General features: G+C 35.6%; 1 protein-coding gene across 6 annotated transcripts; it reads left to right on the top strand.

Moving 5' to 3' along the window:
- The first annotated feature begins 12,235 nt into the window (after window positions 1-12,235).
- Window positions 12,236-17,656, top strand: LOC109147182 (regulator of G-protein signaling 1). 6 transcript variants are annotated; one of them, XM_019294815.1, is made up of 11 exons: window positions 12,236-12,465; window positions 12,782-12,914; window positions 13,034-13,097; window positions 13,206-13,290; window positions 14,345-14,418; window positions 15,094-15,285; window positions 15,438-15,526; window positions 15,621-15,859; window positions 16,459-16,583; window positions 16,772-16,893; window positions 17,043-17,656. In XM_019294815.1, exons 1-11 carry the CDS (start codon window positions 12,389-12,391, stop codon window positions 17,247-17,249), a joined length of 1,407 nt encoding a protein of 468 aa, XP_019150360.1. In that variant the 5' UTR covers window positions 12,236-12,388; the 3' UTR covers window positions 17,250-17,656. The 6 variants fall into 6 exon arrangements, with proteins under 6 accessions (XP_019150360.1, XP_019150361.1, XP_019150365.1 ...); XM_019294816.1 differs by having other exon boundaries at window positions 12,237-12,465; window positions 12,782-12,902; XM_019294817.1 differs by lacking the exon at window positions 12,236-12,465 and adding an exon at window positions 12,474-12,545.
- The last annotated feature ends 6,008 nt before the right edge of the window (window positions 17,657-23,664 follow it).

A 23,664-nucleotide genomic window follows, 5' to 3' on the forward strand; every position in this document is an offset into this window, starting at 1 on the left:
GTAGATCGCTTGAAGCTGCGGGTTAGAGGACGAGAGGACAGTGGTGATGGCGTCGAGCGTCGTAGCTGCACTGCTGAGACTTTCGGACCTTTTGAACTTGATCCTTGGTCGGTGGTTGTCCTTCCTCTTCTTCAGAAAATAGGATGAGAGGATCGCTAGGTGTGTCTCCAACTTCATGTCCTCCATTTGCGGCACGTCGAGCCCTCAGCATCGCTTGTCTTGCTTGCTCGCCACTCTCCTGGAAGATCTTCTCTTTTCTTGATTCTTTGGAGTCATCGAAGCCTGCAAAAAAAAAAAAAAGATATAAACAAAAGAAATCTCCACACAGATTTGTTTGCTTCAGGTCCTAATTTATAGGCCTAGGAAGGTGCTAGAACCGTGTGGGCTAATGATGAAAGGGTTGAAAGGGTTTCTTTTGGATATAGCCGACGTTTGGTTTCAAAAGGTGTGATGAATGCTTTCGTGACTCTTCATTGGTCGAGAAAGCGGTGGATGTGATGGTAGCGGTTTCTAGGAGATTTAATGAGGATTAGGGTGACGATTTGAGTGAGAACGAATCGGTTGGAAGGATGCTGATATAGGAGAGGATTATGGGGGAGGTTTAGTTGGGTGCAGGTTTAGAAAGGGTAGAAGTTTATGGGTGGAGGTTTGATGCCCAATTAAACTCTAATTTTCCTCCTTTGTCTCCTGATTTCCTTCTCAAAATCGTGTACCACAAACATAATAACACTCAAACATCTTCGTTAGTAGCAAAAATTATTCCTCAAATAATTAATCACACATACCAAAATATTAAACACATATACACGGCATTCCTAATTAAAATACATATAATTTGGAAATTAACACAATTAACACACATATTCCTATTTTATAATTAGAAACAACTTTAAAAACAAATATTAATCAGATTCCAAAATATTTAGAAACTAACAAAAATACTAATTTCTAGATTTCTAAAACATTTTATAGCAATTTATATCACATATACAACATATATACGAAACACACATACAAATAACATATTAAATCACATTTTGCACATAGCAGATATATATTATCAAATAAACATGGTAAATCATTTTTAGAGCAAATTGTTCATGCAAACAAGTTAGTTAATTTACAGAAACATGAACACATACTCAAAAACTGATTAACACATTAAAACATGCAATTTTAAACAAATTATCAAATAAACCACGAATTGCACATTTTATCAAATTAATTTGCATGGCATATGATTTCACGTTAAATAACACATGCAAATACACAAATAAATTTCTAACACATGTTGCAATTTTTATCACATAAATATTTCGAATAGAATCATGCATAGAAACACATAAAACAATTTATCCACATAAAACAATTAATTTTGAGCACAAGTATCAATTTAAATAGAGAGTTTAAGTTCAGTGATACTTAGCTCATTTCGATCATTCCCAACTCGTGCCTTAAGGTAGAAAATCTCGTTTCGCATAAAGGCTTCGTGAGAATATCAGCAACTTGGTTTTCCGTAGGGATATATTCGATCTTCAGATTTTTCTTTTCAACGTGATCCCTTATAAAATGATGTCGAATGTCGATATGTTTGGTTCTTGAGTGAAGCACCGGATTGTGAGTGATAGCGATTGCACTAGTATTATCACAATAAATACTAACGTCATCACAATTAACTCCGTAATCCTTCAATTGTTGCTTCATCCACAAAATTTGCGCACAACAACTTCCTGCAGCAATATATTCGGCCTCGGCGGTACTAGTTGCGATGGAATTTTGCTTTTTGCTGAACCAAGAAACAAGCCTTCCCCCCAAGAACTGGCATGTCCCGGAAGTGCTTTTTTCTGTCTATTTTGCAACCTGCAAAATCCGCATCTGAAAAACCCGTTAGAGTAAAATCTGTACCTTTTGGATACCATAATCCAACATTGATTGTGCCTTTCAGATATCGTATGATCTTCTTTGTTGCGGTGAGGTGGCTTTCTTTTGGATTTGCTTGGAATCTTGCACACACTCCCACAGCATAAGAAATGTCCGGCCTGCTTGCAGTAAGATATAGAAGTGAACCAATCATTCCTCTATATTTTGTTTGATCGACATCCTTTCCATCTTCATCTTTGTCTAGCCTTATTGATGTGCTCATTGGAATTTTGATCGATGATTTTCCATCAAGGCCAAACTTCTTTATCAAGTCGCGGGTGTACTTTGCTTGATTGATAAATACTCCTTCTTTCAGTTGTTTGACTTGTAAGCCCAAGAAGTAATTCAATTCACCCATCATGCTCATTTCGAATTTATTCTGCATAAGCTTCGAAAATTTCTCACACAAAGAATTGTTAGTGCTTCCAAAAATAATATCATCAACATATATTTGCACTAATAAAATATGATCACCATCTTGAATTCTAAATAGAGTTTTGTTAACAAGGCCTTTGGTGAATCCACAGCTTATCAAGAACATTGACAAAGTATCATACCAAGCTCTAGGTGCTTGTTTCAACCCATACAATGCCTTTTTAAGTTTGTAGACTTTATCACCTTCGCCTTTTACCTCAAAACCTGGGGGTTGTTCGACATAAACTTCTTCTTCGAGTAGACCATTCAAGAATGCGCTTTTCACGTCCATTTGATAAACGGTGAAATCTTTGTGTGTGGCGTAGGCTAGGAAAATTCTGATTGCTTCAAGTCGGGCCACCGGTGCAAAGGTTTCATCAAAATCTATTCCTTCTTCTTGAGAGTATCCTTTTGCAACGAGCCTTGCTTTATTCCTAACAATCACGCCTTCTTCGTTTGCTTTGTTCCGGAAGACCCATTTGGTTCCTACAACGTTGTGGTTCGGCGGTCCTGGAACAAGTTCCCAAACATCATTTCTTTTGAATTGATCGAGCTCCTCTTGCATAGCATTTATCCAATCCGGATCATTGAGAGCTTCGTCAATTTCTTTTGGTTCAATCTGAGATAGATAACACGTGAACAATGCTTCCATGGTAGATGATCTTGTTTTCACGCCTTCATGAATATTCCCAATAATTAATTCTGGAGGGTGATTTTTGAGCCATCTTAAATCTGGTTGAAATGGGTGCATGGTACTGGGTGGATCCATTTGTTGTGAATTTGCAGTGTTGGTTCGAATTTCATCAATTAAATTGTCTTGAAATTGATTACCAACATCACATGCAATTTGATCATTAATTGGATCACCAACTTGTACTGCATTTCCCTTCCCACGTGAGGCATCACTCCCAAAATTATTATTTAAAGAATTTCCAACTTCTTCTGGGTGAGGGATGGGATTTTCTAGAGAATTAATTTCCAACTCATCCATTCCCTGCAAAACATCATCTTCACACGTATCATTAGTATCACAAAAATCAATATGACACTTGTTATCATTTTGTGCAATTTCTTCGTCCAGTGCATCATTCTTGATCTGTGATTTTTCATCAAATACCACGTGTATGGATTCTTCAACCACCATTGATCTTTTATTCAGAACTCTGTACGCCTTGCTGGTAGCTGAATATCCTAGAAAAATTCCTTCATCTGCACGCTCATCAAAAGCTTTTAGATGCAATTTATCATTAATATGAATAAAACATTTGCATCCAAAAATATGAAAATAACCAATATTTGGTTTTCTCCCTTTATATAGCTCGTATGACGTCTTCTTGTACTGCTTATGGATCATGCTTCGATTTTGTGTGTAACAAGCAGTGTTGATAGCTTCCTCCCAATAGCGTTTCGAGAGACCGGCAGCACTAATCATCACTCGTGCGGCTTCTTTGAGCGTCCGGTTTCTTCTTTCGACAACACCGTTTTGTTGCGGTGTTCTTGCGGCAGATAATTGATGAGAAATTCCATGTGAATTGCAAAAAGCTTGTATAACTCCATTCACGAACTCGGTTCCGCGATCCGTTCGTATTTTTGATATTTGCAATTCTTTCTCATTTTGTAGTTGCTTCAACAGCTTCGGTAGAACTTGCTCAACTTCATTTTTCTTCTTGAAAAACACGGTCCAAGTGTACCTGGAAAAATCATCAACAACAACGAGAGTATATTTCTTACCACTTACACTTATTGGATCAACTGGTCCAAATAAGTCCATATGTAGTAAGCTTAGCGGTCTTGACGTTGACTCGTGTGTCTTTGATTTGAATGATGATTTGATTTGCTTTCCGCGTTGGCATGCATCACATACTTGGTCCTTCTTGAAGATAATATCTGGCAAGCCTTCTACTAGATTCTTCTTTGCAAGCTGATTGATAGTCTTGAAGTTTAAGTGGTTGAGCTTTCTGTGCCATTCCCAATTAGCTTCATTTGAATTTCTGGCCATTAAGCACACTGAATCTTTGCTAGTGCTCCAATCCACAATATACATGTTCTTTCGCCGTTTTCCAGATAAAATAATCTCATTTGTGAGCTCATTTTTGATTAGGCATTTATCTTTAGAAAATTCTACAAGATAGCCTTTATCACAAAATTGACTAGTGCTCAACAAATTAAATTTTAATCCTTCAACGAAAGAAACATCTTCAATCTTCAAACCATTTTTCTTGATCGTGCCAACTCCTTTTGTAATTCCATAATTTTGATTTCCTCCGAATATAACTTTTGGTCCATCGATTTCTTTGAAATTCACTAGATATGATTTATTTCTAGTCATGTGGCGTGAGCAACCACTATCGATGTACCAAACATCCTGCAAAAAAGATTAATTAATTTTAGGTACCCATACTTGCTTGGGTCCTTTACTGTTAGTGATTTTTGGTAACCAAACCCACCTTGATCTTATTGAATTAAGATGAGGCGATTTGTAACCATTTGAGACACGATAATCATAACTCACTTTAGAAAATATTTTTGGCGCCGGGTTTTGAAAATTATTTTTATATTTTGGCACCTGGGAAGAGAATGGTTGCTTTGGTCTATAAAAAGTATTACATCTATTGCACAACCAATCTTTTTGAGTGGGATAAAATCTCCCAACTTTATTTCTAGAAAAGCTTCCTCTTTTCTATGAAATCTTTTTGCACTTGACTCTTTGGCATATCTTTGCTTGTAGAATTTTTGTTGCTTTGCCGTAGTATAAACTTGTTTCGGCCTTTCAACATTCAACTTTGCGTTTGATTGATAGCCAAGTCCTTGTCTCATCGTGCTATTCTGACTTTTAACAAATTTTACCACTTGAACTTTATTATTTAAAGTAGTAGTAGAATTAGTCAGATTTTGAGGGGTTTGAGAACATGTGGAGTCATAACCAATTCCGGTTCTATCTCCTGATGGCTTTTGCATGCTCACCATTTTATTTATAATTTTAGACGAATTAGTGAACGTAGCACTAGTAGCTCTAAGATTATGTTCTCTAACCTCTCTTGCTTTACACTCTTCTTGAAGATGAATATTTTCATTCTTCAATTTACTCACTTCAAGTAAAGCATCTTGCAATTTTTTATTCATTTCTTCTTTTTCAAGAATTAGAATATTAAAATTGCGCTCCTTGAGTTGAGGATGAGTGAGCATAATCTCTTGACATTCTCGCATTAGATTGTCAATAGATTCACGAGAAAAAGAAGAATTAACAAAATTGAAAGAATTAGATGTTACCTCTTCTTCCTCTGCGTCAAGAGCCATAAGACAATCTTCACTTGTACTCAACTCAATTGACTTGCATATTAGCGCCGTATCATCATCCGAATATGAACTTTCATCACTTGATGATGAATCCTCCGAATCATCATTTTCGTTTGGTTCGTTGCCAACGAGAGCTTTTCTTTTGTCGCGCTTGAACCTTTTGTTTTCGGATTTGTTCGGTGTAGATTCAACATTTTTGCCTTGATACTTGCTAACGATCAGATACGGACAATTTATTTTAAAATGTCCGGGTTTGCGGCAATTGTAGCACAAATCCTTATTTTCTTCGACTTTTTCTTCTTGTGTTATGCGAGGGATGAATTTTCCACGAGCAGAATTTTTGTTGTCTCCTTTTCGCATAAACCTTCTAAGCTTTTTGACAAAAAGAGCAAATTGTTCGTCAGTCATAAAAACAACATTATTTTCTACTGACCTGGAGGTTGACGGTTGTTCGGCCATTAGAGCAGAATTTCGAGCTTCATGTACATCATCATCTTTGGCCTTCATTTCGAACTCATATGCTTTTAGATCACTAAATAATTTGTCTGTTGAGAACATTCTTAGATCTCGGTGATCGCGCATAGCCGTAACCTTCATATCTCATGCAGATGGTAAGCCTCGTAGGATTTTGAGATTAATTTCTTTTTGGCCAATATTTTTGCCAAGATCACTAATCTCTCCAAGAACTTTGATCATTCGAGCTTCCATGTCTGCAACACTTTCATTTGAGAGCATTTTGAAATCTTCGAACTTCTTCATGGCGATTGTGAGCTTATTGTCTTTTTCTTGTTCATCTCCTTCGCCAATCTTGATGAGAGTTTCCCATATTTCTTTTGCAGTGGCACACTTTCGGATCTTCGGAAATATTGTATCATCAACGGCTTTGAATAGAATATCCTTGGCAATATTAGCAAGATTATTCCGCGTTCTATCGTCCGATGTCCATTCCGGTTTTGGCTTTTGTACGTACTGTGGAGCATCCGGGGATATAACAAACGCCGTATTGATTTTTAATATTTCTATAGGCCCAGTGGAAATAACTTCCCACATTTCATCGTGTAAAGCCGATAAGTGTACCTGCATACGAACTTTCCAATCATCAAATTTATCAAGAGAAAATAATAGATTTTGAGCTAAATCTTTCTTCATCATCATCACGAGAGATATGAAAGATTAATCCAATTCACACACTTTGTAGAATGGATCTGTCTAGCAGTCAAAAATAGTTGACCCACTTTAGGGACAATTTTGACTCGGGTAAACACCTGCTCTGATACCAATTGTTGGTATCAGTTAGAGACAAATTCTGACTCGGATAGGCACCTGCTCTGATACCAATTGTTGGTCCCAAAAGAGGTAAGGTGAAAGTCTAGAGGGGGGGGGGGGGGGGGTTGAATAGACTTTCAAACTTTTTCGCACAGCACAACAATTGCTAAGACAGAGATAAACCAAAACTCTTAACTAGATTGTTAGAGTATGGTGCACAGCGGAAATAAATAAACATAAAGTGTGTGTGAGATTGTGTGAGTAGTATATCTTCGTGAGAGCGTATATGTAAAGAGCGGTATGTAAAGAAAACAGTAAAGAACACAAGACAATTATAGTGGTTCGCGAGGTGGTGTAATCCTCCTACTCCACTTGCTCTTTTCTCCAAGAGCCAATTCACTATATCTACCACTCCTTGGTTCCAAGATACAATGAATTTCCGTGATCTAGTGCTTTGATCACAAAGCCCGCACTAATCACGCCCAGTGACACCACACTGCTGCTTCGGGTTTCACGTCGCCGCGCTACTATCCCAGGATTTCACAACTCCGCGTTACTTTCCCCCCGTCTTCCACACTCCGGTAGAAACGTATCCGTGATCTGGTGCTTTGATCACCAAGCCCACACCAATCACGCCCAGTGCCTCCGACACTGCTGCTTCGGATCTCACAGCTCCGTGTGACAATCCAGGATTTCACAGCTCCGTGCTACTTTCCTCCCTTCTCTTGTTTTGCTCCAAAACAAGTGTTGTCTTGCTTCCAACTTCTGAGACTCTGTAGATGATCTTCAATGATGCGCAGGTCTCTTTGATGAAGATAAACACTCTGGAATGATTTCTCTTGACAGCTCTGAGTGTTTTCTCTCTTTGAATATATCAAGTAAAGTACTTGATATTTTTGCTCTGCTTAAGAACTCTCTAAATATTTTTCTCTTGAAGCTCTCTGAGTTCTTTTTCTCACACTTGAAGATTTTAGCTCTTAGAATTTTAGCTCTCTGCTCTTTTAAGCTTAATTGCTCTATTCGATCCTTTGATGGATTCGAATTTTCTGCTCTCTTGTTCGTGAGTTCGTGATCTGCTCTACTGCTCTTCACACCTTCAAGTCTTCATATCTTCATCATTTTATAGCTGGTAATGAGAATCTGTCCGTTGGAAAGAGACGCTCCCATGTCAGAGATCTTATCTTATCTTCTGCAAAAATGTCAGAAAGAGATAAGCTAGCCGTTTGAAAGATCTTCATCTCCATGTAAATGAGCTCCCAAACTTCATCTGATATTCCCCTGTTTTAACGTTGAGTGGAAATATCTGGGTCTCAGTTTTGGTGTAGAATGGCTTCTCTGATTAGCTCTGAAGTGGTCCTTGTATCTTTGGGATTCAAAAATAATCTTTATTTTAATCCCATACTAGTTAGACTAGTATTTTCCTTGTGAGAATATTTTTCACTGTAAGTTCTGCTTCATCTTCTTCATTCTCACGTCTGGGTGTTCTCAGACTTCAAACTGGCTTTGAACTTCCACCCAATTTGAATTTCTCCTTTGTAATTGACACCCAATTTCAATTGGCTTGTAATTGGCACCCAATTTGAATTTCTCCATTGTAATTGGCTCCCAATTGACTTTGACTTGCAATTGGCTCCCAACATCTCCTAGTGCTCCAATTACTTCTCAATGTTGACTTCGAAATTGGACTTCTCTTTGAATTTCATCTCAATTCAATTGCTCCTCAATGTCTTCTTTTAATTGGTCCCTAATCTGAATTGCATCTCATCTCAATTCAATTGCTCCTCAATGTCTTCCCAATCTGAATTGCATCCCATACTACAACTTGAATTGGCTCCCAATTTCAATTCTACATTGGTTTCTCTGAAACTAGCTCCCAATTTCAATTGCTTCGAAACTAGCTCCCAATTTCAATTTCTATGAAATCGGCTTGTTTCGAAACTAGCTCCCAATTTCAATTTCTATGAAATCGGCTCCCAATTCCTTTGAATTGGCTCCCAAGTGCAATTGCATCTCAATTGCCACCCAAGTGAAATTGCTTCCCAATTTCCACTTGTAATCGGCGCCCAAAGCTTAAACTAGCGCCCAACTCCATCAGATTAATTTAATTTGACTTCTCAAATTTTACCTTGTAAAATTGTTGATAGTGAGTTTCAAACTTAAGCCATTTCGGATAATATATCAAGCATCATCCACTTCGTCTGTACAGCTTTTGACTAAATCTCCAATCATATTTGATGTACTTCTTTCTTTCCATAGATGCTTGATCTCCAAGTCAACTTCATGCATTCTTCCAATATTAATTTTCTTCACGAAAATTCTTCTGGGATATCTTCTTTGAGTAGTAGCGACGTGAATTCATATCATTCAACTTCTTCTTCAATTTGTCATTTTCTCCAGACAAATTCTTGATTTTCGGCTTTATATCTTCTTCTTCTATTTTCATCTATTTTCCTCTGTTTTTTCTCTTTTGATAATTAAATAATTTCCCGATCATGGTCTAAGACTCTACTAGACCTAAGAAATAAAATTGGGGGATCTACAAATACAAATTTGACATATCAAAACCATTACACTTTATTCCTAACACGTTAGCCGATGTCTCAGCAGAAGTCACATGGGTTGTCTCTTTACTTCAGGAACTCCGACTTCATTCTGGGAAACCTGCCACACTCTGGTGTGATAACTTGGGTGCTACCTATCTTTGTGCTAACCCAGTTTTCCATGCCAGGACCAAACACATAGAGATTGATTTTCACTTTGTTCGGGACAAGGTGGCCTCCGGGGAGTTTTTAGTTAATTTCGTGTCAACTAAAGATCAGATTGCAGACATCTTCACCAAACCCCTACCTGGACCACGTTTTGCTACGCTACGAGACAAGCTCAATGTTGTCTCACATCACCCTTGAGCTTGAGGGGGTGTGTTAGTAATGTTATTATTAGTATTTGTTATTATTATTGTAACACTTATTATTTATGTGGTAGTGGCTTAGTCTTGTGTGACTTGCCTATTAGTCAGGAGTAGTTTACGTTAGCTATCTCTCTTTTGTATTGTTCTTTCAGTTAGATTGTAACAGGGTTGATTATCCTAATCTCATCTACTCTACTTTACTTTCAAAAGATAAGCAAGCTGCACTTTAAACACATTGATAAAGCACATAAACAGTTAAGCAAGCGTAAGGAAACTCACAACCTCACCGCGTTCCTAACTGATTCTCAAAGTACTTAACTTAGATTCTTACACTTAGTCACGGAACTTAGAGTCTTTCTCATCTTAGATCTCCTAACTTAGTGTTCTTTTCTTAACTTATCCATCCTAGGACTTCAACTTAGAGTTCCTATACTCAATCCTAAGAGTCAATCTTCATAAATTCCCGCGGTTCACACCGCTCTGATACCAACTTATAACACCTCACTTTTCTTAAATCTAAATCACGAATACTTAATTCCAAAAGATAAACAAAAAAAGATTAAAATAAGATTGATAACTTAAAACCATCCCAAAGGGTGTCACCGCCACAATCATCACACACGATGAATGCAGAGGCTAGCAAAAACTCTAACTAAAGTCAAGTTTAAACAAGCTACATCCAACTTGGGGACTAACACCCCGGTGTCCATCACCAACAAAAACATCCAACAAAATTAACTTCCAAAGTTTAATCAAACATACTGGATAAGAGTTTAGACTACAACTAGCTCTCTAAGCTAACACAAGTCTAACTCGATCGCGCTCAAGAACCGGGTCCACCTTAAAGGGGTTAACAAACAAGCAAATAGAAAACAACCCGTTAGCACGAATACTAAGTATAACGCCACTCAACCCTGTAAAGTACTATAGAATATACTTTTGGAAAACATTTGACACGTACACTTAGATCAAGTATTCTCAATCACTTTAAACAACAACTCAAACATAGTCAACAATAATTCTATATGCTTACAACCCAATTATCAAATAGGCATGCTTTCCCAACATTTAACTCATCATTAGTCTCATGCTTTCACAGATATATTAATCATGGCGAAATACTCTACTCAAACTCAAGCTGATAAATATAGAAATACTTAAACTTTCACAAGCAAACTCATGCTATCAAGTTGATCGATAAACAACAATATAAAGTCATACTTCTTCTCATACTTTCATGCAAAACGTGCAACTCATATTCGACCTTGGAAAACCAAAATGTGCATGCCATATCCACAAATCATAATCAGCTACAGCTTCAAGAATAATAGTTGGTTCTTGACTACGCCCAGAATATTGACCTGCCCAAGCTGTTGGACAATTTTCCAAGTCCAGTGCATACAATCTAAGCTCCCAAGCATCCCTGGAAAACCACGACTCTCGCCAATTTGAAGCAACCTTGCAACATCATTAGCATCAGGTGATAGCGCTCCCCGAAGACCTATCTACAATTGCTCGGCAAAATATCTTCAAACTTTCAATTGCAGTTGATTCTCCAATTTGAATGTATTCATTTGTTGCATCCTCTGGTACCCCCATAAGCCAAAATTCGAAAGGCTGCTGTTACTTTTTGTAAAGTAGACAAGCCCGCCCTTCCAATTCTATCTCTCCGTTGCACAAAGTAGTTGTCATGATCTTCAACGGCATTGGCAATTCGTAAAAATAAATTTCGACTCATTCGAAATCGTCTACGAAACATTGTTTCATTATATTTTGGATTTTCTGAAAAATAATCAGCCCATAACCTTCGATCACCATCTACACGATCACGATGAATCACTCTACGGTCAGGAATCGAACCACCGTGCCTTGAGTTGCTAGCTTGATTTGCCATAGTTTCTATATAGTAAGTCATGGCAGCGTTGTTGTTAGCATATAAATTTAGTAATGCTTGCTCTTGTGATTGTATTAGAGTATTGAGATCAAGATCATCCTCTGATTGTTGGGATAAGGGTGAGGGTGAGGATGAAAAAGAAAATGATATAGGACGTTTACCATTGTTAGAATTCATAATTAAATATTGATATGATGAAAAGATGAATGATAACTTTGTATGTGATGTACTAGTATTTACAATAAGATATGAAATCTTATCACAATAAGATATTAGGATTGTTTTTTAACTGTTAGATTAAATATCAACAATCTTAACCATTCATTGGTATGCAAATCTTGATAATACACAATCCAATGAAAGACAATAAGATTTTATGATTGTTTTTAACCGTTACATTAAATAATAATAAGATATCAGTATTGTTTTTAACATTGTTTTTAAGAAGAAACAAAAATTATTTATTATTATTACTGGAAGTTAAATGTGCTTCTTCAAGAAAATCTGTTGCTTCATAGTCAAACAAAGAGGCAAAGAGTCCGTGGAAACGGATTCCGTGTCTTGTTAAAGCACTACAATTCACGTTAAATCACAGCACAGGACTTTTCTTTCATACACCTTTCAACAAATACTTCATGGGCATTTTATAGAACAACAGCTACCCAATACATTTAGCAGCCAAAAGAAAAATGACGACTTGTGCTGTCAAAGGAGGATGTCCCAGCGACTACATAGCCATCTCCATCGCTCTTGCCTCCATAATCTTGTAATTTCTTGCTTCGGTCCTTGTTTTTTCTCATAAAAATTGCATCTTTAGTTTCTGACCAAGAATTACAGCTTATGAGGGTGCGTGTGTTTTTGTTGTTTAATTGATCTAAACTATCACTCTGGGTCTTAATTTGTTTTCTGATCTGAAATGAGGATTAGCTACATACTGGAAATTGTGAAGCCAATAGCCATGGGTCGTTGTTTTCTTGCTCTTTCTGGCTGTTATGCTGAGGAAAAGGATTTGATATCTTGTAGTTTCTATTTATATTATAAATAGAAATTAATTGTATTAAGCTTTTGAAATTTGATTGTAGACTACTTGCAAAATCCATGTCGCCATATCTGATTCACAAGATCCCAAGGCCCAGAGGAAGTAGCTTCTGGCTTGTTGCAATTCAAGTCTTTGCAAGCTTCAACCTTTTGTTGTCAATTGTGGTAATGAGTGAGGCTTTACTACTGCAAATATAATTTATTATATTCCATTTGATATTCATTTCCAGTTATAGGATCCTTATAATTGCCTCAGGCAACAAACAGTAGCTTGAAACCTTCTATGGCTTTTCCAGATGGCCCTCCATCTCTTAAAATTCAGAAAGAGGCATTGGTGGAAATCTTGCTATCTTTGGGCAGGTTAATTACTATCGTATGACTAAAAATTGGACTTTAGTTTTCTTGCCTAATGCTTTCTGCTTTACTCAAACTCGCAAATAATGATGGGTTGGTCATATTGCATTCCAGTTTGGATTGAGGGTCCTCTTGGCTTTGGTTTGCTGTTGAGCTGCCGCATTGCACAGGCATTTCACCTGTATTTTGTGTTTGTGAAGTAAGTTTGCTTCTTTAACGCAGGAGCTACTGCATGTTCCTTAAAATGGTTAACTGATTATTTTGGGATTTGTTTCATAAAATCAAGTTCTTATATAAACCTACTTAATGGACAAGGCAATCTCCCCGGCCTCCCAAGCCTGGGAACAAAAGAAATAAAGAAATGACCTTTGCAGAAGGAACCTGTTAAGAGTCCACATTGAAAAAATAAGAGAGAACATATGGGTCTATAAGGCTATGAGTTAGACTAGCTAATTGATTTGATCCAATTTTTTTAGTGTGGTTTGGCCGATGTGCATTATAGCCACCTTAGCAAATTATTTTGTGGACCCGGGTCCACCTTGTTCACAATTTACCTTTTAAAAATTCACAATTTATATACTACGAACACAATGTTTAACATATATTTAATTGATTACCTTGTTTTGTATTCAAAAGTTCCTTTCAAATATTGCAATCACACAATATTAACAGATTAGGATTTGATGATCATGTATGTATTCACAAATTTCCTTCTACAGCTGTTGTGTGTTTTGACTTAGAAACACAATTTATATTCTAGAACTTCACAATTCCAATACTAAAAATACACAATTTATACGTCGTTTAGGACCAGGGTCCACCTTGCAAGGTGGACCCTGGTCTATTGTATGACCTTGGCCCAATCTTAGATTATAATATGGTATTAGAGCCTTGTTTGGTCCACTTTGTGTTCACCCGGTTGTCTACCCATGGTATTGGTGTTGTTCAGTCCACTTCAAACATATGGGTTTAGTGTGGTTTGACCCATGTGCATTATAACCCATAATGCAACTTGGTAAAGAGATGGTCACATAATACAGACATGGGTAGAGGTAGTGGATGAGTGTCCCAAAGTCTCTGGAATGTTAAAATAGGCAAACCCCATCCATTGTCTCTTTCCTTTCAGTGAATATCAGTTGCTATTAGTGGTTTATCTAGATTTTTCTTGTCCTTGACTGTCCAGTTTATGTTACTAACTTCTCCCATGTTTAGTTTAACCTTATTCATCTTCACTTGCTTGTCTGATGTTTCAGGAGACGTCTGCCGCCAATCAGATCCTATATATTCCTCCCAATGATTCTCTTGCCATGGATTGCTGGTGCTTCCTGTAAGACTGATTTATTTGTTTTTGTTTTTGTTTTTTGTTTTTTGTTTGTTTTTTTGGTTGTGTGTGTGTGCAGTGTGAGAGTTCCTTGGCGCTTATGTGCTTGATGGAAGAAGAAACAAATATACGTCTTTCATATTCTACTTGAAAACTTTTGCACTTTATTATTTTATTACAATTATTAAGTCATTCAGCATATTGCTGCTGCTATATGTTATTTGTCTTTAAACTGTCCACCATCTGTTGAACTATGTTCATTGTTGTTAGCAAGGTAGGCATGTATCCTTTTCTTTTTCTCTCCTCCTTCACCCCCCTCCCCCCTGCATTTAGATACGTTAAAAGTTCAAAACATAAGGATCTTAATGCCACAAACAATATGCTGGATGGGAGAGTTTCCAGTCATAATACTGATAATCAAGGTAGCACTTCATGGCTGAATCTGCTAGCCAATATCTTTGGTATTACAAATTGTTGTAAATGTTATTTTTGACTTTTTCTCTCTTTTAATTTTTTTTTTTTTTAATTTTTTTTTTTTTTTTTAAAGAAGGCATGTTTTACTTGCCCTATTTTCATTTGAAGTGTTTTCTGTATTATCAGTAACAGAATTTTTTATGCTGATTTGTTCATGTCAAGAAAGCCTTTATATTGCTTTAAAAAATGGCAGTTTCTTTGCTGCAGTTCTTCTCAAAGAGAAGCCTCTAAATGACCATTGCCACATGGGGGTTCGGTGGATCATTCCTGTTATTTCTCTTCACGCAATATATGTCGCCACTTTGATTGGTTTTACAGGAGCTATTCATCACATAGAGTTCAGATTCCATGAACTCAAAGCCCTCTGGAGGGGAATACTTGTTTCCACGGCTTCCCTTGGTATTTCTGTTTACATTTTGCTTTTTTATTTTTATTATTTAATTATTTTTTTTTTGGCACCTGTGCAACATATTTCATACTATTATAATATACTCTATGTATGTAAAGATATTTAAGCGTATGATTAATTGCACTAGTTTTTGTGTTGTAAGGACTTTGGATAGTTGCCTATGTTTTGAACGAGATTCATGAGGAAATATCATGGCTTCAAGTTGCTTCCAGATTTGTGTTATTAGTTATGGTACGATTCCAGGGATGCTATTATTTGAATTAATTTATCACAAACTGGACCTAAAACTGAAGTTATTAAGTATTTGGCGTTTTTGGGTCCCCAGACAAGTGCCCTTGTGCTGGCATTTTTCTCTTTTTCAATTTCTCAACCACTTGCCTCGCTTATGAGCATGACAAAGAAGGATGAAGGGGAGTACCAGACAATGGGTCAGGCATTGGGCATACCTGATAGTGGGGTTCTTTTTCAAAGGGAATCATCATGGGATTTCAACCCCAATGAACCTTTGGATAAGCTTCTGCTGAACAACAGGTTTCGTCAATCCTTCATGGCATTTGCAGACAGGTATCTTTTTTGTCGAGGACCTAATGTTTCTGAATTGGATGACGAGGGAAACCTCACAACCCTTTCGAGTATGAGTAAACCCCGCCTTTGTGACCCTAGCCGGCAAAGGACCACAAGGACGTAAACCAGCCTAGGTTACCCATAGCTGACCAACCAAGGAACTCGTGACCTTATGGTTACAAGTGTGTATCTCTTGCCATCTTGGCTGGGGTTACCCCCTTTGTAAATTTGTACTTGAGATAGGAGGAAGAGGAGCAGTTGGTCTTATCTTATTGATCAAAGTTGAATGAGAAGCATATTGATTTGCTAATCACACTATCTCAAATTCTTATAAATTGAATCACTTTTCTGTAAAAATTCTGCAATATTGGTTCCCCTTCATAGCTTGTAGTAATATAGTATTAAAGTTGATGTAGATAGTGGACCGAACAGGCTTTGATATCATCAATGTTATTATAATCTAAGATTGGCCAAGGTCACTTAACAGGGCTATAATGCACATGAGTCAAACCATTAAATCTAACCCATGGCCTTATAAACTCATATATTCTTTCATTTTTTTCAATGTGGGACTCTTAACATTTCTATTCATCTTGTAGTTGTTTGGCTGGGGAGAGTGTCCATTTTTATGAAGAACTTCAACAGCTTGATAAATTATCCATAAATGATCCTGTCAGGAGAATATACATGGCACGACACATTATTGAGAAGTATATAGTTGCAGGTAGGATGAAATCTGATATGTCAATTATAGGGGAATTGAATTAAATTAAATAAATTCGCCATTTCATATATCTGTTCATTTCAATTTCTTCTACAGAATGAGTTTTGTGTAGCTTCATGTAACACCTGCTATATAGTTCATGGGGCTTTTGTTTTCTGAATTGCATTTGCATTTGCATTTGCGTTTAGGTGCACCAATGGAGGTGAATATATCACACCATTGCCGGCAGGACATTTTGACTACTTCCGATCTAGCACATCCGCAACTCTTTCAAAATGCTCTAGCGGAACTGATGCAATTGATGAAACTAGTAAGACTCTTACCTAAACACGTATACTTTCTATATTCTTACGACTTGCTACTAATATAATGGTGTTCGTTTATCCTAACACCTTTTTTTCTCTTGTTTTCACCCTTCTTATCTCTTTACTTGAATCTCCATTGTCGTCTCGTTTAAAGAATTTAGCCAAGGACTACTGGTCTTCAACGTTTTTTATGAAGCTGAGAGACGAGGTCAGCATGAGAACAGTCCATCATGGTCTAGACGATAGTAGCTGGAATTTCTCTCCGCGGTTGAGTTCTGTTCACTGCACAGACGACCCTTTCCACCATGAACACAGCCCAGTGGACTCTGCTGGCAAGCATCGAGATTCGGGACTGCAATGAGAAGAGTTGTGTGAGTTCTCAAATGCTGTAGTTGAGAAGAATGAAAAGAGAAAGAAGATTATAAATACGCTAAGACTCGGATCGGGCTTTCTCGTCAAGGTCTCTTCGACTTGCCCCAACCAGAAAACGAGAGCTATGGCCATGCTAGTTGGAGCTTGTTAAGCTCTTCAGTTTGCTCTCAAAGATGAAACCTTAGCTTTGGGGTTTTGGGCAAACTCACAGTGCCTTTTAGAATGAAATCCAAGAAACACACTTGAGATGAGATGCCTTACTTCACAGATGGTGGTATAAATTAGTTGTGAATGTATATAATTTATCAGCAATAAACATTTATTTGTAAATAATGTTTCAAATGTATTGCTCTCTTACTAAATTAATAAAATCTAAGCTTTCTGTTCAATTACTTATATGATGAAGACAGGTTGAAAACACACAAGCTATCTGTGTCCAACATTTGAGGTGTTTGGCAATTAGCTAATAACTGAATAGGTTAGTTGTTAGCTATTTTATAAGCTGATAATATTAGTTGGTTATACAAATATGTTTGGTATATTAACAGTATAAGCATATTGTATTAATTCCATAACTCTTACATTTACTTTTAGAGTTAATAATCAAAATGATCTCTCGACTATGCCGTAATTATCAATTTAATTATCGATTATCATTCTTAAAATTAATAACTCTTGAACTTCTCCTTCAACACCGACTTGTGATGGGAGCCAGAGCCAGAACAAGGCCTTGGAGATCGCAAGGTGGAGGAGTAGATTCCTCAATTCCAAAAAAAAAACAAAAAAAAAAATTATAACGGTGAAGGGGGAGTACATTCCTCAATTCCAACCCAATCCTTACTAGCATCTTTTATTCCAGGGAATGCAGTCCAAACCCCTGGCTCTGATTTCTCTCTTCTGCTTTGAGGCCGTGACGATTTCTTCTCCGATCCCACTGCATGCATGAAGCAGCGATGGAGCTCCTCCGCCTGCGATCTTCGATTTTTCCGGCGAACAGACCATAGGCGGCGGTTGGATCCTTCCGGCGACCAAACTATTGAAGTGGCGAAGGAGTTGATCTGGATTTGTTGAATCGTTTGTTCGAAGTTTAAAACCTTCTTCTCCTTCTACGCAAAAACCTTCAATCACTCACATCATCTTCGACTTCTTCTTGGTATGTATGCACGTTAGTTTATATGCAGCCATTACTTTCTATTTGTTTCTACACTTTAAGCTTGTTTTCCGATCCGGTGCTATTTTCCCGGGTTAGGTTACGTTGTTCATAATCTCATTCTCGCTGGACATGATGTGCATGTGATCACTGGTGCGCGAGACTTTGTTTTCACATCTGAGATTCCACAACACCTCACACAGATTAGCTACTTCGATTAGCGTTTTTTACTCATAAATTTCACTAATTAAGCCATGTTGGTATATAACTGTAATTTTTATCTGTTTTGTTTTATTGTAGGTATGTATGCGTCCAAGGAAGAAAACTTATGAAATTATATTTTTGTCTCTAATTTTAACCATCAACTAACAGACAAGTTAACGCAGGGCCGGATTTTAGGCTGTGCAAGCTGGGCTATCGCACAGGGCCCCTAATTTTAGAGGGACCCCAAATTTTAGAGGTCCAATATTTAATTTTTATCTAGCTAGTTTAGAAATAAAAATTAAAATTTTTCAATTAAACTTAAAAGCTTCTATGAATATATGATAAGAATGTGTGTTTATTGTATTTTAACTTTGAGGTCAAAGGTTCAAAACTTGCATGTATTGATTTTAAAAATTGTGATTTTGGTAGGGCCACATTTATTTACCAAAACAGGGCCACCAAAACTTAAAATACGGCCCTGAGTTAACGAAAGACTAAAAATTCCACAAAGATTACATAGTTAGGGATTTAACTGGGTAAGAATAATAGTCAAAGACTAAATTAGTAATTACGGCATCAAGAGACCATTTTGGTTATTAACTCTTTACTTTTATAATATATTGTTGTTGTTGTTGTTGTTGTTATATATATATCCTTTGTTTCAACACCCTTAAATATGTAAATTTTTAGAGAGGTGATTCTACAATTGTAGATCTATAGAATTCATAAATTCTTAACTGGAGAATCAAATCTTAAAAAAAAAAAAAAATCAATAGTAAAGGAACCAATTATAGTTAAAATGAAAGTCGATGGTAAAAATTAGTAACTGTCAATAGTTAAGAAACTATTTTTGGAATTCTCTCTTTCTCTCTTTCTCTTTCTCTCTCTCTCTCTCTCTCTCTCTATATATATATATATATATATATATATATATATATATATATATATATATATATACCCTTGATTTATGTCCCTCTTTTTGTATGCAAATAAATGTATACATTTTACTTTAAATGTTGTACATTTTAATGTTATTAGACAAAACTACCCTTATACTGTTATAACACCGTTAGTTTTTAATTCTAACATTGATAACACATCATTATTACCATACACCTATGTCTATCATATCTTTTTTCTATTTTTAATTGTCATTTTATTAAAATCATTATATAATTAATTTAATACTTAATTAGATTTTAATAAAATTTCTATGAATGATAAATTATATATGTGTGTGTACAAAATACATATATTATTTGTGTATATATAATTCAAATTATAATTTTTAATTATTTATACTTATCAATATTTTAATACTGGGCATGAATTTTCGCGTATTGCGCGTACAAAATGCTAGTGTATATATATATATATATATATATATATATATATATGTATATATATATATATGTCACACAATTCTACTATTCCATTTGAAACATATTAATATGCATTCATGCTTCAATTCACACTTATGTTATGTACGAGTTTTTTTACGCGCTTTGCGCGAATAGAATAATGTCCGATGATTATTTTAAATAAGTATTTTAAAGTATACCAATGCAATATTATATCGGAGATGTTCATGCATAGGTAAATAAAAATATTGAATTTGTTTATTTATATCAGTAATTTAAAGTATATAAATGCAAGATAATATATGAGAGATTAATTATATTGTTACTAAAATAAATGTTTGCAACTTTGTAATAATGCTAGTCTAAAAGCAATAGTCTAAATAAATACAACTTTTGGTTTAAATTTCTATAATTCTTCTTAATTATTTTTTGGGTAGCATTGTCATTGTCTTCATCTTCAGTACATGTCTTTTTTTTTTTTTTTTTTTTTTTTTTTTTGCTAATGTGTCATGTGCAATTGGGTTACTGGTGGTAGCATAGATGGATTCATCGTGCAATGAGATTATGGTGTAGGAAGCTTTAGATTTGCCTTGTTGTGTGTATGATGAGATCTTAGTTGAACTATTAACTCTTTACCTTACAAACACCTACTGATATTTGGTAGTGATAATTTTTTCCCTACATGTTTCATGTGTTGTGAGATGTGCGTCGTAGGTTATCATGTGAAAGTATTGAACAAAATATTAATATTTATTAGGGAAAATGACACTTTTTCCCCCTATGTTATATACTTATAGCACTTTTTCCCCCTCAATTATTTAAGTGGCTCTTTTTCCCCCTGAAATGTTAAATGGACATATTTACCCTTAAAATAAATATTTCATTTATTTTTATTCTCCAATAAATTATTACTATAATTTGGTTCAAACCTGATACTATAGTAACCAAACCAAAATATTCCAATTACAATTTATAATCAAAACGCGATATTTAGAGTTTATTAAAATCACGAACTGGAATGGCCGGTTCATGTTCCGAACTGAAAAAATAAAATACATTTATTGTTGAATTTAAACTATTTTAAAATAAAAAATAAAATTTTAAAATAAAGACGGTTCAAAATCGCGAACGGGATCCGGAACCGCCGGTTCATGATCCAGTTTTTTTTTATTCTTAAATTTAATAAATTGAAATCCAAATATTGGGTTCTAGATCTGAATCATAACTGAAAACTTTTAATTCGATTGTTATAGTGTCTGGTTCAGTTCGAACCGAACCGTGGTAATTGCTACATATACGCAATAATTTGCTGGAGAAGTAAAATAAATAAAATGTTTACTTTAAGGGTAGAAATGTCAATTTAATATATTAGGGGGGAAAACCACCACTTTTAAAATAATTGAGGGGGCTAATGTGCTTACATAAATAATTGAGGGGGAAAAAGTGCTATAAGTATATAACATAGGGGGAAAAAGTGCCATTTTCCCTATTTATTATATTTGTATAAAATAATTGGTAAATAAATAAATAAATATATATATATATATATATATATATATATATATATATATATATATATATATATATATATATATATATATATATATATATATATATATATATATATAACATATTTTGTATTATAACTTTGATATTTAATTACAAGATAATGTGAAAAGAAGACAATGGACAATGTAGTGAATATAATAAATTAATAAATTTGAAGGTAATGATCTTTGAATTGAATAGTAGAACATAAAGATAATATAACTATTGAAATTATATCTCTTTTTAAATTTTTTATAATGAATCATTTTTTTTTTTGAAATAAATGCATTATATACATTTAATTCTAAATTAATTAAATCCATATGTATTATTTTTTGTTGTAGCAACTAATTTATTTCTACAAATTTACAAATCTAATAAGAGCCAATAATGTTAGGCCCTTAACTGGAACAAAAAAATGTCGGTAGTAGTTGTTTATTAAAATAAATGGTTTATATTATCTTGATTTTAGTATCTTTTAATGATTTCCCTTATTTACGCTCTATTATACTATTTTCTTCCCTTAAATAACCTAAATTCCGTTACTATAAACTTTAGTAACGGATTATTTCGTTAACTATTTATTATTCTTAACATACTCATTAATTTATATAAGAAAGGTTTTAGGTTCGAATCCCATCCCAATTAGAGTTGTCATAATTGTTAAACATATATTATGAATATGTTAAAATGTATATATATATATATATATATATATATATATATATATATATATATATATATATATATATATATATATATATATATATATATATATATATATATATATATATATATATATATATATATATATATATATATATATATATATATTGATAGCGTAAATTGAACCGGGAGTTACGATTACACTACGAATACATATGTTTGTGAACGAGTAGAACAGAGCGTTCGTCGGTTAATCGGTCTACCGGGGGTCGGTCTACCGGACGACGACTGAGCAGTCCGAGGCTGAGTAGTATTACAAGTAATAAGTAGTAGGTTATAATGAGATGAAGATATCAGAATGAAGGGGAGACCCTCCTATTTATAATGTCTAAGTCGGTCTACCCATTTAATGTGCTTGCTGCAAGTGGATCGACGTGGCGTCTTCTCGTTGGCTCAGTCAGACGGTCGCTCTGCAGCTATGCGTAGGTTGACTGATCGATGAGGCGGTGCCGCCCTACCTACAAGCTGTCCATCGCCGCTCTGCAAGTGCAAGTTGAACCCTAAGACTTGTCGTGCAAGTTACGTTTTCGGCTCTGTAGGCTACGTCATCTTGCAGGCCGACCGGTCACCCTACGGTAAACTGGCTCGGTGACTTTCTGTCGAGGCAATTCCAAGGGTGATCCGAAAGTACCTTCTTTTGTCACGAGGCCTATCGGTACGAACGGTACAGTTGACCACAAGTGATTTATTCCTGTCAGGATGATGACCGTAACATACCGGTCGGATGACTTCTTGACGGACCGACTATACAGATCAATCTTCTGTACGTATTTACCAATCACGAGTCCCCCACTTCTTGAATCCGCGAGAATCGTCGAGTTTGAGAAGGGAAATATATATTTTTTTGTAATTTTTCAATCGGCATGTCACGAACAATGTGCCATCCGGTCGGCCTACCGTAGTCCTCCGGTCGACCTACCGTACTCCTCCCGATCTACCGATCACTTTTGATAAATTTCAAACTCCAGTAGCTTGTTTAAAATTTTGATCGGACGGTCTTTTTCTTTCATTTTCCTGTTGCTCCGTTAACAGGACTGACCGACCGCCTTCCTACGCGGACCAGCTGCCCAAGCCATCTGTTCTCCGTGTACAAAATTGCTGTCGACCACCACCAATATTTCCTGTACGTTTTTCCCTTCTTCCTTCATTACAATGCTTCTTCCTTCTTCCTTTAAATATATGTACATGTGCATTGTTTTTGGTACTGCCACCTTGCATACTACTTTTATTTTCTTTTGCTAATAATATATGCATATGTATGTGTTGATTCTTGATTTGCCTATGCCACCAAGTAATATATGCTTGCTTTTGCCTGCTTCGACGCTTCATGATTTATCTTTTTTCTTCTTCTTCTTCTTTTTTTTTTTTTTTGGAAAGTGTGTAAGTTGCTGCTTCTTGCGACCATATGCATTGTC

The sequence above is a fragment of the Ipomoea nil genome, unplaced genomic scaffold, assembly GCF_001879475.1.
Source record: "Ipomoea nil cultivar Tokyo-kokei standard unplaced genomic scaffold, Asagao_1.1 scaffold1977, whole genome shotgun sequence".
NCBI lineage: Eukaryota > Viridiplantae > Streptophyta > Magnoliopsida > Solanales > Convolvulaceae > Ipomoea > Ipomoea nil.

Coding starts and splice junctions, on each gene's coding strand:
- LOC109147182 (XM_019294815.1), top strand. CDS start 12,389: ATGACGACTTGTGCTGTCAAAGGAGGATGTCCCAGCGACTACATAGCC. Junction 14,419..15,093: donor ATGGATTGCTGGTGCTTCCT/GTAAGACTGATT, acceptor TCTTTGCTGCAG/TTCTTCTCAAAGAGAAGCCT. Junction 16,894..17,042: donor TGATGCAATTGATGAAACTA/GTAAGACTCTTA, acceptor TCTCGTTTAAAG/AATTTAGCCAAGGACTACTG.